Consider the following 17917-nt stretch of genomic DNA (forward strand, 5'->3'; position numbering starts at 1 on the left):
TATGAAGGAAAATATTATAAATGCGATCATGCCAGCAAGGATTGAAAAATTCTTATAGATTAAATTCAAGCCAATTATTAAGCAATTGTATTAACGGTTCTATTGCCTCAATGAAGAGGACTTCAAAATTGCCAAGTGTAGAGAAAAGAAAAATTAACAGAAGAATGAAGAAGACGGAGAAAGATGATTGAGTGAACAATCGGGGTGGTTGAGTAAACAATCAAAGTAATAATTATTTACCTTTACTCCTATACTTTGAAAGGAAGTACATAAAATGTTTCGAAAAAGAAGTGCTGAAATAAATGCTTTAAAAAGGAAGAGCCTAAAATAAAATGCAGGAAATATCATTGATAAGAAAAATAGAAATCAATTATCTTTGATTTGAGTTCTAGATCCTTTACAATATAGCCATGAATGACTATTTATAGGCAAACATTTGTAAGAAAAAACTATCTAAAACTACCCACTCTTCCACCTTCTCCATTTCATACTTCATGATCTTCCATAACTTCCTTCAACCTCTACTTCATGCTCCATGTTCTTCATTTTGTTCTCCATCATCTTTCTACATTTCATAACTTCTCATAACCTCCAAATGAGTAGGAGGATGCCACATGTCCTGCAATTATATAAATAATAACTAATAAATTGCAAATTTATGGTGCTAACATAGGTGTTAGAGAAGAAAATGGTGATAAAAGGTTACATTAATGTGATTAGGAATACGTATGAAGGTGTGGTGACCACTATTAGACTGCCTGCTGGAAAGACGAGTGAATTTTCAATTATGGTATAGTTATATCAAGGATCAATCTTAAATCGTTATCTTTTCGCTTTAGTTATGAATGAGTTGACATGCAATATTCAAGATGGTGTGTCATGGTATTGCTTTTTGCAGATGATATCATGTTAGTGGATGAAATTAGAGAATAAATTAACACTAAATTGGAGATTTGGAGAAATTCACTTAAATCTAAATGATTTAGGATAAGTAGAACTAAAACAAAGTATATAGAGTGTAATTTTAGTAATAGTCACAATGGAAGCAGAAGAGAAGTGAAGATTGAAAACCAAGAACTATCTAAGAGTGAACATTTTCGTTATTAGGATTAATTATTACAACGATTGGGGAGATTGGAGTGGATGTGATCCACAGAATTAGGGCGGAGTGGCTTAAGTAGAGGAGTGCATCTGGAATACTGTGCGATAAACGAATATCTATTAAACTAAAATGAAAGTTTTATAGAATGACTATTAAACCAGCGATGTTGTATGAGACGGAATGTTGGGTGACTAAGAAACAATATATAGATAAAATGAGTGTTATTGAGATAAGGATGCTAAGATAGATGTGTGGCAAGACTAGAAAAAACAAAGTTAGGAATGAGTATATTCGAAAATAGATAGGAGTAGTACCGATAGAAGATAAGTTGAGAGAGAATACATTGAGATGGTTTAATCATATACAATGGAGACCAACATAGGCAGTAGTGAAGAAATGTGATACAGTGACGGTAGATAGTAGTGTTAGGAGAAGGGGTAGACTTAGATTGACGTAGACTACTATAGTATAGGGATATAAATTTCCTTAATTTGACTAACAAAATGACCTTGAATAGAGTTGAGTGGAGAAGAAAGTTATCCCATTTAATGGGACTTAAGGTTTATTTTGGTTTGATTTAGTCATATCATTTTAAATAGAATTTTTATATAAAAACCCTTTGTACATTTTTTTTCCCACTAAAATGCACTGGGAGTTTTCCAAATCATTCCACGTGTTAAAAGCGCAACATGCAGTATCGGAGGGCTTTTTTTGTTTTCTTAATTTTTTTATTTTTATTTATTTATTTTTTTTGTCATCAGTTAAATAAAGTTTTTTTTTCCAGCTTAATTGGTTAAATAAAACCCAAAAAATGAAAATAAAAATAAAAATAAAAAACTTATTTTTCATAAGTTAATTTTTTTTTATATAAAAAAAAAAAAAAAAATTCAAACTTTTTCATTCACCCAAAAAATAAAAAAATAAAAAATAGTAACTTTCTAAATACATTAATTTTAAAGAGAGTAATGTTAGGAATTTTAAATATTTTACTAATATTTTTAGGGACATTTACCAATCAGTCCTATTAACTAGACTTATTTATCCACATGTCTTAATTGATAAATTTACCACTATAAAAATAAGAGACTGATAAATTTATCACTATAAATTTATTCATAAAAACAGGAGACTCATAAATTTATCACTTGATAAATTTATCAATAGGATTTAATGGGTAATAAGTCTTAAAAGTAGGACCTATTGAAAATTTCTCCACATTTTTTTTACCAAATGTGGGTATGAGATCTATATATGACCTATATAGTGTAGTTCTCATAAGATATTTGGTAAAAATATTAATAAAATATTTAAAATTTCTAACATTTTCATGTTCAGAAATCAAAAAATTACTTAAAAAGTCAACGTGAAACAAAACTCCCTCTCAATTATACAATCACTAATACTATAATGAACACATTTTTCTATGGGCATTGCTTCCGACCGCCAGTGGGGGTGACCCCAGTGACACTCCCAGTGACGTGGCAGCGTGTGGTTGGCTGAAATCTACAAAAAAAAAAAAAATTGTTTTTGCACCAATCAGGGACGACTCCCAGCACTCCCAGCTTGGGGTCTAAGTCATTTTCCTTTTTCTATTATGTTTGTATGCCACCTTGTCAAAAAATTATTTATCAGGAAATTAATAGATATTCCCAAAAGAGTAATGCTCCAATGGCTACATTGCATATTAATATATTAGTGATTAATTCAACAAATGCAATTATGACCTAATTTACGTGATACTCTTAACTAATGAAAATTTATAATCATATTTTATTTCTTAACTATCTACAAAAATAAATCAACATATCAAACCCATAAAATTTTTTACTACGTAATTTGATTTAAAATACCACATTAATAATATCATATGATTACTATAAGACTATTACATAGCACCAAGTGCCTAATCTCTCTCTATACTCATAAAAATTTTCTGGTGCTCATGAAGCAACATTCCATATCATTTATTAATTGACATTTCTCGTATTTTCTAAAACTCTGTACTCAAAATTGATAGATCATATTGCCTATATCAATATCAAATTAAAACACCACGAAATTTCTCTGTAGTACAGATTCTCAAATCTAATGGTGGTTTTGTACCATAACATCACCCAAGCATCCCTCCTTGTTGGCTAAAACAGAGCCCAACACAATGGCTTTGCTACTAGAGTCCTGACACTTGAATCCTTCATAATGGATTATGAATTGAATATGGAAGCTAATTAATACAGAAAAAGTTTAAAAACATAGAAATCGATTACAAAATCAGTCGAGAATTGTATTCAGTTATGTAAATAATTTATGTGCAAGCAAAAAAACTAATTAACCTGTGCATCATATGCAACTCACTAATCATTTATTGCAACTCTTAACACCACATATCAAATATTATATTACATAAATGATCAAAACATGATCTACTTTAAAATAAAGGGAAAACAATATCTAACAGAGAGAAAGAAAATGTTATATTATGTGTATATTCAATATTGTATTAAATAATTATATAACAATGTATACAAGACTCCTTTACATAGGAAGAGGGAAATCTAAGTATGGTAACCCTAGATATGGTAATGAATATAATATGATATGTATGATAGACAAAATAAACAGTTACTATATTTAACACCCCCCCTTAAACTCAAGTAGGAATACTAACTTGAGTTTGGAGAGAAAAACTAAAACATGAAATAAAACTAAAAATAAAATAAAATATGAATAAATCTAAGGCAAATAGATTGCAAAGTCTAAATGGGAGTACAAAGGCCCCTTGAGATAAATCAGAGGCCAGAGCTAATGCCAAGAGACAATTTATGGTCATGTTGGACTGTTGTAAGAACAGAGTCGAAACTAACAGAGCTAATGTCAGGAGACAATTTATAGTCTTGTCAGACCATTGTAGAAGAAAAACAGGTGTTGAACCAACAAACGTAGCACACACGTGACTTAAGACGTTATGCTAAACTGTGATGGCAACAGATGAACCATGTGCGCCAGAGGGCGGTGGCTTGGAAAGGAATCATGTGTGCTAGAAGGTGACTTGAAAAGGAACTATGCGTGCCAAGAGGTAGCATGGAAAGAAACAAAATGCGCCAAGGGTACGGTTTAAAAAGTATGCCAAGAGGGCTGCTTAGAAAGTGCACCAAGGAAGGCGGCTTAGGGAGTGCGCCAAGAGGGCAGCTTAGGGAATGCCTCAAGAGGACGACTTGGGTAGTGCGCCAAGGGAGCGCATAGGGATAGGGAATGCGCCAAGAGATGGCTTAGGTGGTTTGCATGATATATAACCATACTAACCATGATATATGTATAATACTCCCATCAAACTCAAATAGGTTTGAAAATAAAAACCTAATTGAGATTGAAAAAGAGGAAAAGGCAGTGGAGTAGAAGCACAAAAAACAAAACCAAAAAAAATAGATTGCGAGTAAAATATATATATATATATATATATATGATAGAGATATTTAGAGTAGGAATAAACCAATGAATAAAGAAAAAGATTACTACGAAGCGATACTAAAAGGAAAATATGACAGCGGAATGGGTTCAGGTCCGATAGGCAACCAAGGCAAACCTGCGCCCGCCAGTGAAGCAAAATTACTAAATACTTAACCTAACTTTGATGGCATGTTACAATATTTGTGTGTGTTTGTGTGTGTGTGAGAGAGTGAGAGAGAGAGAGAATATTATATTATGTGTATATTCAATATTGTGTTGAATATGTTACTGAATATAATATGATATGTATGATAGACAAAATATATAATTATTATATTTAACAATTACAATGATCTTATCATGTGAATTGAAAAAAAAAATTTCAAAAACTCTATGTAATTATGTCTAGCTTATGTTATGTATTATATTTTTCCCAAACCACATAAAAGGTCAGTGCAATTTAACCAAAACCTTAATATTGGAGCAGAATCCACTTTGATACTATGATAAGTATCACATCAAGAAATAATTTTTTTATTAAATTTATTAGTTTGTATAGCTTCTGTAAAAGTTGAGATCCTGCTGCAGGAAGCTAAGACATTTCCCATGGACTGGTAACTGCTCCAAAATATCAAGTCATCCGTCCAAGGTAAAGTGGAATTACATTAATTTTTTTCAATTCCTTTGATTCTTCACATTTATTTTTCCCAGAGTAATTTATCAGCTAACAAGAAGTCCACAAAGTCATAAACAAATAAAAAAACACTAAAGAAGGATGTGAATATCTCTGTTTATTTCCTTGTCCCTTGATTTTTTTATCAGATTAAGGACGAGAGAGTCTATAACATTACAGGCGGCTCCGTGCAGCAGGCTTGAAACTGGCAATCCCAGTGATTTCCCGGCCAGTAACCAAGGTGTTGATGTCATAAGTGCCTTCGAATGTGTAGATTGGTTCCAAGTCACAGAATGCCTAAAAAAAAAAAAAAAAATGCAACGGATGGAGCTAAGCAAGAAACAACAATCGGAAAAAAAAAAAATTTAAATCTAAAATAGCTTTCAAAAATTAAATAAAGAGTCTAAACATAATATTTAGGCCGAACAGGGTGCGATCTGTCTTTCAGTTTTCTATCTAATCTAGAAATTGCCGAACTCACAGGGTCCATTTTATGATAAATTAGGCACAAAACTATTCTCAATTCAAGAACCATTCCATTATAAATTAGAGAGAGAAGTATTCTCAATCCAATGGTTTGAAGTAAAGGACTATAAGTAAAAGCATTCATAGTAATCTGATCCTAGAATAAGTTTGGCAATGTGCATTCGACAACATTAGCCTGATGGCAAGATTGGACACAACATATTGGTTCTCAACTGTAGACCAGTAAAAAAGATTGCATTATGAACTAAATCTCCTGCTTGAAATTAAATTCATATCTGAAAAGTAATCTTTGTTTTGTTTTATTTTTGACTATAATCAAACCAACCTAAAGTATAGAATAGAACACTCTCTAATGTGATATCTATAGAACAGTTACTTATTTTTGTGATTACAGACAATCTAATCATTTGATGATAGATTTAATGGAAAAGTATGAATTCAGATCCTACACTTTCGAATCAGATATCAACAGACATATTCCACTTGTCTTTTTTCAATGAAAGTATTTCAGATCCTACTCTCTATAATTTCAGTAATCATGGTTCTGTTACTTTATCCCAAAGCACCATTATTATAGCCTATATTAAAAACAAATCCTTTCTCAGGCTAAGGTAGGTAAAATTTTGAATCACGAACTAATTGGTGCTAAGCATAGTTGGCCAGAACCCCTGCACCTGAGGTCAAAGGGTTCCAGTCTTTGCCACAGGCAAGACTCGCCCCCTCCCCCAAGCTCCAGCAGCCTTTGATTTATCCAAAAAATATATATTTGAATCAAGATATGTACAAAAACCTTTGCAACTAGAAAGTCGGCCAAGATTCCATTGCCACCAAGTAACTCACGTCCAAGAGATACCGTCTCCCTTGCTTTCAAGGAAATCCATGCCTGAACAATGTAGAAATTCCTCATCAGTACAGAATCACATTGTATCAGTTAAGCATAAAACTAAAAGTCCTACCTTTCCTAAGCTAACACGACCTGTAGTCATTGCTCCCTTGTCATACAACTTACAAAGGCGCCAACCAATAAGAATCATCGCCTGTATATTACCCAACATTTGAACTAGTTTCTGTTGGGTAATTTGGAAAGCTGCCAATGGTGCTCCGAACTGTTTCCTCTCTTTCAAGTACCTTCAAACAACATAAAAACCACAATTGGTCAAACTGAAGACAGACAACAAATAAGCAGCACATTGAATGAAGGGGATAGATCATAGGCATACTTTAGGGAAAATCAAATTCAATTTCTATACAGATTTTAAATAAAAGGCTTCTAACTGCCAATTTCTACTGTCAAATTTTACTTGTTATAACATATGGTGGAAGGTTCATTGCTTAATTTCTTCCTCTTTTTCCCCTCACGGTCAGCAATAGAGTGATCTTCGGGCTTAAGTCAATCTCTTAAAGTAATTCCCTTCAACAAAAGGTTTCACAATGAGCAAACAACAAGTAGAATTTGAAGTTAATGACTAGGGCAGGAAGCTTTTTTTTAAGATTGGCATTCAAAGAGAAGAAATAGAGATTCTGATTTCTCAGTTGGAAAGAAGGTCATGCACTTATTCAACATCATCTTTTTCTTTTGTTTAGAAATAAATCAGTAGAAACAGAAAAGCAATATAAAACCCAAAATAGTTCGCTTTTGAGTATTAACATTCTAAGAAGTAGCAGTAACAAGTAAGTTTCTGATGAACTCCAAATGCAAAATCAAGATAAAATCAAGAGAGGGAAGACAAATGCCCCAATTAGGGGAAAAACCCCCAAGGGCTAGAGAGAGAAACTAAGCTCTACTCTAATTTCAATGTATATTCTTTTATTCCAAAAACTAAGAAGAATCGGTATTACGTCTCCTATTTATAGACTACAACTAATAGGCAATTTAATACACTTAACCAAACTATTCTACTACATCAGACTCCCAGTTTAAGAAACTTGGCCTCAAGTTTAGGCAGCAGCCGCGACTAAACTCAATGTAACATTACTCATGTAACTATAGGTAAGGAACAGGTGCTGCATTTCCTTACTCAAGAACAAGCATGATTCTTTCAACTTAGCCGTCTGCAAATACATTGAACTTCATCCTTGCACCCTCGGCTCAACAACCATAGGTGTGTCCATACCCCCTCGCTAAAACTCAAATAGACCCCATTTCTAAACCCCTTCACCTCTAACCTGCATACTCGTGCAGAAAAGTACTCATTCTGTCGGAATGAGACCAATGGCTGGCAAATGACAGCTTTCAAAGCAAAGCTGAGAAAAAAATTGACACAACGATAGGATAGACAATGCATCCACTAGGCAAAACCATGAGAGTAGCTAATCACGAACTGGAATTTGGCATTGCACGTGTTCTTCCTTTCCTCCCTTGGCACAAATGTGAACTGAGCACACAAGAAGCAACCTATTCAACTCAAAACAACTTCGCAAAGAGGTATGAAAGAGTCCCATCGATAAACTTCAAATAATTTCTTTGAAGCTTTCAAAAATTTCAATGGCGGCTTGCAATGTGACAAGTCGTCCACCCATTTGCTTCAACTCATCTCGTTAATTATGCCTTTGATTTGGAGTAGCATCATGGCTTCCTTCCAATTGAGAGATTCATCATAGTATATTCACCCACATTTGCAACATAACCTCTATTTCATCCATCTCTACAATCTCGATCTCGATCTCAATATGCCACTGATACAAAGTTATAACTCACAACACAGCACTTTACAGATCCAAGACAACAAACCATCAGTAAGCCCATTGATCGAAATCCAAGCTTATCACCAAGCCTTGAAGACAATATTGGAAATAAGATCAGAAGTTGAGAGCAGATTCATTTCACAGAATTCAAACAATGGACTAAACTCAAGACACCTCAAATCTGCTGATAACATCACAAATCCAATAACAACTGCTAAGGCTTTGTGAAATCCCAATCGCGACTGCTAAATTGACTGAAAACACTATTTCAGTTCGCCAAGTAGAGCAAAGGTAAGATCAAAGTCGCTAATCTTCAGCATAGGCTCCATCTGTTGGATCTCAACTAGGAACTTTGAATCAAGTTCAGTTCTTAACCAACGATCAAGCTTGGATCTGAATAGGAGCTTCAGAACGAGTTTGGATCTGAAAAAGGAACTCCAAATGAGTTCGTATCTCGACCACGGAGATCTCAATGATCGATCGTGGTTGGCTAGGGCTTCTGTAAACTAGAAGATCACGAATCGACTTCATACTTCGATTCAAGGCTCAAACGGGTTTGCAACTCCAACTCAAAGCACAATCTCTCAAATCTGTGTTCGCAAATCGAAGTCTAATCTCTTAGATCTGAGTTTTCAAAGTCTTTTTCTCCCTAAATCTGAGCTCGTGAAGTATATCAAGGTGCAAATCTCAATTCTCGACCGAAAAATTTGTTGAAAGTCAATCGTGAATCAGCAAGATAGGGTTAAAGATATGGGAACAAGATTTCACAGATAACTGGATTGATGAATCAATGTTCAATTAGAAAGAAATTTGGATCAAGCTCAGGCTCTAATACCCAATGATGAATCCAAATGCAAAATCAAGATAAAATCGAGAGAGAGACGATAAATGCCCCAATTAAGGGAAAAACCCCTAAGGGCTAAAGAGAGAAACTAAACTCTACTCCAATTTCAATGTATATTCTTCTTTTATTCCAAAAACTAAGTACAAATCAGTTTCAATGAAGGATGAGGACAAAGACAAAGATGAAGCAATTTAAGGGTGACCGATCAATTGTAAGAAACAAATGGTTAGACTAGCTGCTGTAGATGGAAAGGGGGATTAGGAGTGGTAATTACGCCAACCATCACCAAGAGGCATCCTATGCGGCAATTTCACTTGGGATTCACAATTTCAGTTTAAGGAGATAACAAAAGGGGTGTTCAACAACCTTTTATTAAAATACAAGCGACAAGTTAAAAACATTGGTGATATTGCCGTACTATCATACCTGTGACACATATCATAGACACCCATTGAAATGCCAATAGGTTGCCAGGCAACCATGAGACGTGAAGCAGCAAGGACCTGTTTGAAGACGGCAGAACGTAGATAAGTAAATAAATCATTGAGAATCATGCAGCAATGTAAGTTGAAATGACAAGTATTACAAACGGATGAAAACCCCCCTCCAAAAAAAATGCATAATAGTGAAGGCATATTCATGACAGCTAGCAAACAAACAACATAGGCACAAAGGGGCCAGGCCCTGACCCTCACACCCCTAGATAACCAAACCAAACCAAGCCTTAAGTCCCATCAAATGAGGTCGGCTGCATAAATCTTTCTTCTCCACTCGACTCTATCCAAACACCCCTAGATAACCTTGAAAATAAATAAATAAATAAATAAAGACTTGCCCCAAAAAGGCATTAAATGCCATTTCATGTTCGCTTTGCACCGAACAAAAGAAACAAAGATGTGTGAACATCAAGTCCAATAAATAAATATTCCTATAAACTTCGACATAACTATAGTGCTCGCAGAGTTTACTGCCTTCCAGTTGGGCAGTTTTACCAAATAAGAGCAGGATGAAAATACATCATGTTCACATAGATGCCTAGCCACTCATGTTGTCTAGACCTAGAGGGCAGCCACTAGCAAGCCATAAAAAGGAAGAAAATAAAAATACAAATCGGCACAAAAAGCCAGGAAAGTAGGATTATGAATTACACTGGCTTATCGTTTAATACTGGATTTTTATTTTCACAGAAGGAGGGACCTTACAGGACAATGACACAAGAAATTGTCAAGGGTGAAAAGGACATAAATTTATAACATGAAATAAAGCTAAGTTTCTAGGAAGCTAAATTTAAACTACAATGATAAGCCTACGGAGCAATTGCAAAACCAGCTATGGCAATCTATCCGCAGAATAAACTGCCGAAAACATAATCGATCAAAGCATCATACAACAAATAGATTAAAATATAATATGCAATTAATTAAGATACGAAATCACTGTTAATGGAACCCATTTGTTGCCATACCTTGTTTGTATCCTGAAAAGATTTGATACCAGGCAACTTGTCCTCATCAGGGACAAAAACTTCCTTCAGTACAATGTCTCCATTTTGAACAATCCGCAGGCCAATCTTATTTTCTATTTTAGTAGCCTGTAGTCCAGGGGCATCCTTTTTTACTATAAATCTGAAACAGATGGAAGAAGCAATGGACATGTTAAAAGAAAGTGTATGGAGATAAAGGCTCACAAACAATTAAGAAGTACATCATATATGGGTATTGCAAGCACAAAATCAAGTAATTCAAAAACAGAACAATATAAATATAATGCAATGAAATCAATCACTATCCAAGAAATAGGTCCTAAACATTATGTTGATGCAACTATATATATAAACTTCACAAAAGCACTTGTTACCCTGGGTTGGACACAATCAAGTGAAATTAATTTGGCATTCTCTAATTTTTTGGGAACTCAGAAAACACAAAATGGAAAATGCAGAAAAGGGGGAATTGACCATTTTTATCTTGATAAATTTAACATAAAACATGAAGGTTGGATAAGTATGTTGACTAATTAATTATTCAAAATATCAAACTGCCAAAATGCAGGAATGCAAGTGGCCATTCAAAAGTGTCCAGTTTCCTGCCATTGAAACTTAAGTTTCTAGTCAGTCTGATCAACCTTCAACAGATTAACACGTCACAATTACTTCTTCTTTTTTTGGTTTCTTCCAGTAAGTAAGTTTGGATAACAATGTATCTTTACTAATATCTGTTTGGTGCTGCTGTATTTATGATGTTTTCGGATGACTATTATTTGATGTCATAAGAGCTTGGATCTATCCTCAGGCCCTGATCGATATAATTGGGGCTCCATCGGTGCACTTCGAAAATATTCATCCTTGATGCCACACTTTTGATATCCACATTATAGTACTAAAATTATGACAATTGAACAAGTTTACTTACGCATTTATTTGATTTGTGCTTGTGTTCCTAGCAAAAATAACCAGCACATCCGCAAAAGTGCTGTTGCCTATCCAGCGCTTTTGGCCTTCAAGAATCCAACCTCCAGTGACCTGGTCATCCCAAAAGGAAAGGCGCAGCACGAACATAAATTGCCAAAAAGCCGATGTTAATCACTTATGCTATGTTTGGTTCACTAGAATGAAAGTGGAATGGAATAGAATGCTCACTCCTTAGCCTCCTAAGATAATCATCGTTCACTTACAACGGTGAATGATGATTCGATTTGCATTATATTTTTCATTATTTTTTTAGTGAACCAAATATGAGAATGGATATTCTAATGGAATGATCATTTTATTCCACCTTCATTCCAATGAACCAAACACTAGCTAAATGCAATTTGGTAGCTAAAGCAAAAGAACCAAGATCAGCACTAGAAATTAATAATTAATAGATTGGGACCCTGGACCTTTGTTGCTGTTGTTTTCAGAGAACTTGCATCACTTCCATAGTCAGGTTCAGTCAAACCCTGTAGCGTGAATAGAATATTTGAAGTACTTGCTTACAGCAGAGACACGTGTCACTGAAATAATAGGAATCTAGACACACACCAAACCAAACCAAACCAAACCAAACCAAACCTTAAGTCCCATCAAATAGGGTTGGCTGAGGAATCTAGACACATGTCAAAACAAAAAGAGACAGAATCTTACCCAACAAGCTATGGTTTTAAGTTGTGCCAATGAAGGTAAATATTTATGTTTCTGTGCTTCAGAACCTCCTATTGCTGATTATGATAAACCAAGAATGTATAAGAAAATTCATCATTCATCAACCATAATCATGACAAAGAAAAACTATAATCTATAACAACTAAACAGTTACAGCAAAAGTCTGTAAATAACATCAAGAACTTACAAATAGTGAGCATTGCCAAAGAAGAATGCACCAAAATAAACGTAGAGCAGCTTGCATCAACTCTAGCAATTTCTGCAAAAGTGATGGCACTTGCAGTAATGGAGAGACCTGGACACCCGTACCCCTGGGAAGACAAAACTAAATAAAATTTTCACCTACCACTATAACAAGCTCAAAAGCAGATACCAAAGCAAAAAATCACGAGGTACCTCAATCGTACCACCCGAAATACCTAGGGCACCAAGCTTTGGAACAACATGAAATGGAAATTCTGCTTTCTCCCAATACTGAAAGAAAGATTTTGTATAGGTATCACTTGCAAGTAATCAAATACAGGGCCATAAACATATTTACCGATGGTAGTTTGTATCAAAAACATCCTCAGAAGTATGAAATGTGCTTGACACCTTATGTCTAAATCATAACATACACAAGGGAATTGCTCCACCATTTTCTATCAGACAAACCAACAAAGTTATCATGACGCATAAGAGTCTAGAGAAGTTGGATTTACAACAAGAAAATACCTTTGTCATTATTGGAGCGATTTCTTTTTCCATACACTCTCTTACTTTCATTCTCAAGGCCTGCTCCTCAGGAGTCAATAGGTCATCAAACTGAAAGTAGTCTGAAGCTGTAATTTTAGGAGTTCAAGATTATCAGTACAAGAAACTCAACACTGTTATAGAGCCCCCCAAGAAAAAAGTACACTAAATCTTGGTTTGGAGTTTTCAAAAACAATTTTTTGAATTTTCAATTCATATTTTTGTGTTTTTAGTGATTTTTTAAAATATTTTAATCATTTTCTTTTTTTTACTTTTTAGATCCAGTTAATCGTGACATACTTACAAATATAAAATTTGTACAAAAATCTTTAAAAACTTTATTAAATACAACAAAATATAAAAATGTACTGAATTTTCGATTTTATTTTCTTCTTGTATTTGGTTAATTTTTTTAAAAAAAAATTCACAAATATTATATTTTAACAAGAAAAACCCAGGAAAAAAAGAGAGAGAAAACCAAACTAACTTTCGTAAAATCAGCATAATATCAATACGAAAATGCTCCATAGCTCAAAAGTCTTTGGCTCGACTGGCTCGAAAGTATGTTTTCTCTCTCCTCTCTCTCTCTTTGGTTTTCCTCTCCTCCTCTCTTCTACTATATTCTCAAATGAAAAAAAGGATTGAAACACTCTCACCTCTCTCTCTACTCATCCCTCTCATTCCACAGATCTCTCTCATCCCTCTCATCTCTGGTAAACCTTCCCATCGCTCTCTGGTCGTGGTAGGAGGACGACGACGGAGGACGAACAATGACGAAGAAAGACGAACAACGGCCTGTGAAAATTTGAACCCCTTTGTTTGAAAATTTGAACACATAACTGTTTGATGTTTCCTAACAAAGTTGTTTTCATTTAAAAAAAAAATTGGAATCAGTTCACTGATCTGTGCATAACAAAATGGTCCATATATGTAACTTGTAAAGAAAAAAAGAACAATTCTTGAACCCCTTTAATAGGTACCAGGCACAATTCTTGAACCCCTTTGTTTTGAAAATTTGAACACTTAATTGTTTGATGTTTCCTAACAAAGTTGTTTTCAGTTAAAAAAAAAATTGGAATCAGTTCAGTTCACCATTTCGAATCAGTTCACCATAGCAGAAATGTGTTTGGTAATAGCTACCAGACACATTTATAGTTTTAAATTTGTGAAAGATTGAGCAATTAACAAACAAACTGGTGCTTTTTTTTATAATAATAGTATAGAATGAATATGAACAAAGGCTCAAGTAAGAGTATTGACTATCATGGTCACGAACAGATGAGAAATCTTACGCAGTGGCCACAGCTCAATGTGCTAATTATTTTTTATTTTTTTATTTTTTTTGGGGGGGGGGGGGTTGGTTAGCTCTAGTTTTCACAATCATCTTATTTAGTTTGATGATAGTACCAGTTTTAACAGCAGCTAGCAGCCATGGCAGCCACAATGGACAGAGCAAACAGCAGCCACAATGGACGGTTCCACTAGGTTTTATGAAGACACGGTGCTCTTCTCTCTCTCTCTGGTCTATTCTTTCTTTTTCTTTTTCTTTTTCTTTTTCAAATGAAATGTCTGGGAGTAATTGCACAGTAGCAACAAGTTGAGTACAAAACTAAATTCGGGCCTCTCGAGCCATCACATTTAGAGCTACATAGCTTTACCAATATCAATATATGTGTGACAGTATACAAATCATACACCAAACCTAAAACCAAACAGAATTATCACAAATCTCTAGAAGAATAAAATTAATCTATCTTACAGCAAGGAGGAAAGACCGAAGCCGAAGTTGCTTGGGGAAACGCAACGGAAAGATCCAATGCTGGTAAATTGAAGTAAGAACTCTTTGCAACCTTGTATTGCTCATCTGGACGGATCAACGAAACCAAGGTTTTCAATTACATAATCAGCCAAACAAATCATGCATGAAAACAAATTCACTAACCATCATAAAGTATACAAAACCGAATTAGCTAGTGAAATCCATAAATAATAATAATAATAATAATAATAATAATAATAATAATAATAATAATAATAATTCTACTCAATTTCAACTGATAATCTACTGTGAATCATAATTAATCCAAGTAATCCCCAAATTTTCAAACTATTCACTAATTTAGTACTACGATCAAGCTTCATATTTCATAGATTTCAATTCTATTTTACATGTATCAAAAAAAAAAAATTCTATTTTACTACTGATTCCCAGATTTTCAACTGTACACTAATGAAGAAGAATCAGACTACAAACGAATCAAACGGAAGCTTATGAAATTCGAATACGATATATGGATAATATCAAACAAAAAACAAAAATCATCAAAGAGCATAAATTTTAGAGAGAGAGAGAGAGAGAGAGAGGGAGGGAGGGAGAGACCTTGAGGTTTTGAGGATTGAACTGTCATGGCGATTAAAGCTGTGATAAAGCTAGGGGTTTCGGAAGTAAAAGAAGTGAGGGAAGAAGCTGATGGAAGAAATTTCTGAAGAGAGAGAAAGAGACTGCCATTTGAAAATTATCAAGAAGGTGCGTACGTCATCAGATCAGATCAGACAACGCAGATGCCGTGGGAATTGAGGTATCGTTTATCGTTCGGCAATATCACTTCTTAATTTAAAAGTTAATAATTATTAAAAAAATTAAAAAAATAATAATTTATATTAAAAAATTAAAAATTATATTTTTATATTTTTTTGTTTTATATCTTTTTTTTGTAAAAATATTTTTTTGTTATATATCTTTTTTTTAAAAAAAATTAAAAAATATTTCAAATATACTAATTTTTTTATATCATATTTTAACTAAAAATTAAAAAATTACTTAAAAAAAAGTTCCAAACTAGATCTGCGGAAAAAAAAAAAAAAAAAAAAAAAAGGTTACCAACACATAAAAAGGTATAGGGAAATTTTTTTTAAGGTCCTTGGTATTAAGATTTTACAGCATAAAAGACACTCAATATTTTCATAATATCTAAGGTCCCTCAAGTTGATCCAGAGAAAATTGGTCCAGATAAATTTCTCTCCAGAGAAATTTTTGAAATTTCTCTGGACTTCGGAATTTCTCTCCAGAGAAATTCTGGATTTATCTCCAAAGAAATTTTGAATTTCTCAGACTTCGGAATGTGTTTTAACCAAATTTCTCTGACTTCGAAATGTGTTTTAACCAAATTTAAACTTGTGCACTTCTGCCATTCTTTTTTTTTTTTTTTGGTAATAATATTTAAAATTTAGCTCTGGTAATTTAGCTCACAAAACGTCTATCGGCAATGGAAGAAGAGACAAGATATTGAAAGAAGCTTTGGCAAAGCGCAACATTGAATTGCCAGCTTCCAGGAGTATTTGGCAATGGAACTGAATTTTCTCTGGGTTGAGAATTTTCTCTGGTAATTTAGCTCACAAAACGTCTATTTCGATTATTTTTTTTCATTTGAACTGAATTTTCTCTGGGCAGAGAATTTCCATCTCTGGGTTGAATTAGTGCTTTGCTTCAGAGAAAATTAAGTTGGTCCAGAGAAATTCTCTGGTTTCCAAAGCTTCCACAACACAAACAAACAGTATAATATATATATACATACATATATGACTTCACCAGTTTTACTCATTTAAACTTCATTGAGTTTTAAATCAGTGGAGAGAGAAAGAAAGAGATAAATTCTACAAGTAAAGCAAAACCACTCACTCACTCTGCTATTAAGAGGGAAATGAAGAACAAGAACACAAATATGGCTTCTTTCTTTGGTCTCTTCTCCACCTTTCTCTTCATACTATTAACCGCCGCCATCAACACTCCCTATGTTGGAGCTTTTAAGGAATTCAGAGTTGATGATTCTGAAGGTTGGCGACAGCCCAGTGACAACCACACCGCGTTCTATGACCAGTGGGCTGCAACCAACAGATTTATTGTTGGAGATTCACTCCGTTTCGAATACAAGAATGACTCTGTTCTTGTGGTAGACAAATGGGGCTACTTCCACTGCAACATGAGCAATCCAATCTCTACTTTCAACAATGGCAACAACACTGTAGTTAGCCTTGACAAGCCTGGACCTAAGTACTTCGTCAACGGAGACCCTGATCACTGCAAGAACGGTCAGCGATTGGTTATCCAAGTCATGACTTGCATGCATAAGCCGGCGGCGACGGTGACGCCGTTGACGGTGTTGGGATCGTTTAAAAGTTTGAGGAGGCGAGCTCTGCAGAGGCCGCCGAGTTTGGATGCGGATGAGTTCTTGAATTTGCTGCACGGGTCGGATCCGGTGAAGGTGGAGCGCAATCGGCTGGAGAATGAATTCAGGGGTGAGGAACAAGAGTTTATCTGGACAGGTCTGAGAATGGAGAAGTTTAGAGAGAGAGAGACAGATCAGTTTTGATTTGGTAAGGTCAAATTTCTCCGTGATATGTTTAGGGACCTTAGATATCAAAAAATAATTTTGTGGATCTCTTCCATTACGAAAAGTGAGAGAAGGACCTAGACTAATTTTTCCAAAGGTATAAACCACACTTACATCTCACAATTTTTTATTTACACCCAATTATAAACACATTTATATCCCATATATTTATAAAAAAAATTTCAACTCCTATCTACATATAATTTATAGGGTAAATTACAAATATATCTCTTAAGATTTGTTTAAAATATAAAGTATTCTTATGGTTTGGAAAATTACAAATACCTTTTTGTTAGCATTTTTTTATTTAACAGAATTAACTAAAAAAATAAAATTCATAATTGCTCTTTTATACAATAATAAAATTACCTAAATTATTAATTGAAACATATTTCTAACATTATTAAAACTATTAATT

General features: G+C 34.1%; 1 protein-coding gene across 2 annotated transcripts; it reads right to left on the bottom strand.

Moving 5' to 3' along the window:
• Positions 1 to 5191: 5191 nt before the first annotated feature.
• LOC114318520 (acyl-coenzyme A oxidase 4, peroxisomal) lies at positions 5192 to 15713 on the bottom strand. 2 transcript variants are annotated; one of them, XM_028265432.2, is made up of 14 exons: positions 15489 to 15688; positions 14868 to 14972; positions 13765 to 13903; positions 13091 to 13197; positions 12773 to 12850; positions 12564 to 12687; positions 12359 to 12432; positions 12115 to 12174; positions 11646 to 11755; positions 10700 to 10859; positions 9661 to 9737; positions 6662 to 6833; positions 6496 to 6588; positions 5192 to 5516 (listed from the first exon to the last, which is right to left on the bottom strand). In XM_028265432.2, exons 2-14 carry the CDS (start codon positions 14970 to 14972, stop codon positions 5394 to 5396), a joined length of 1422 nt encoding a protein of 473 aa, XP_028121233.2. In that variant the 5' UTR covers positions 15489 to 15688; the 3' UTR covers positions 5192 to 5393. The 2 variants fall into 2 exon arrangements, with proteins under 2 accessions (XP_028121233.2, XP_028121235.2); XM_028265434.2 differs by lacking the exon at positions 13765 to 13903 and having other exon boundaries at positions 15489 to 15713.
• Positions 15714 to 17917: the final 2204 nt, after the last annotated feature.

The sequence above is a fragment of the Camellia sinensis genome, chromosome 10, assembly GCF_055761805.1.
Source record: "Camellia sinensis isolate YWXY chromosome 10, ASM5576180v1, whole genome shotgun sequence".
NCBI lineage: Eukaryota > Viridiplantae > Streptophyta > Magnoliopsida > Ericales > Theaceae > Camellia > Camellia sinensis.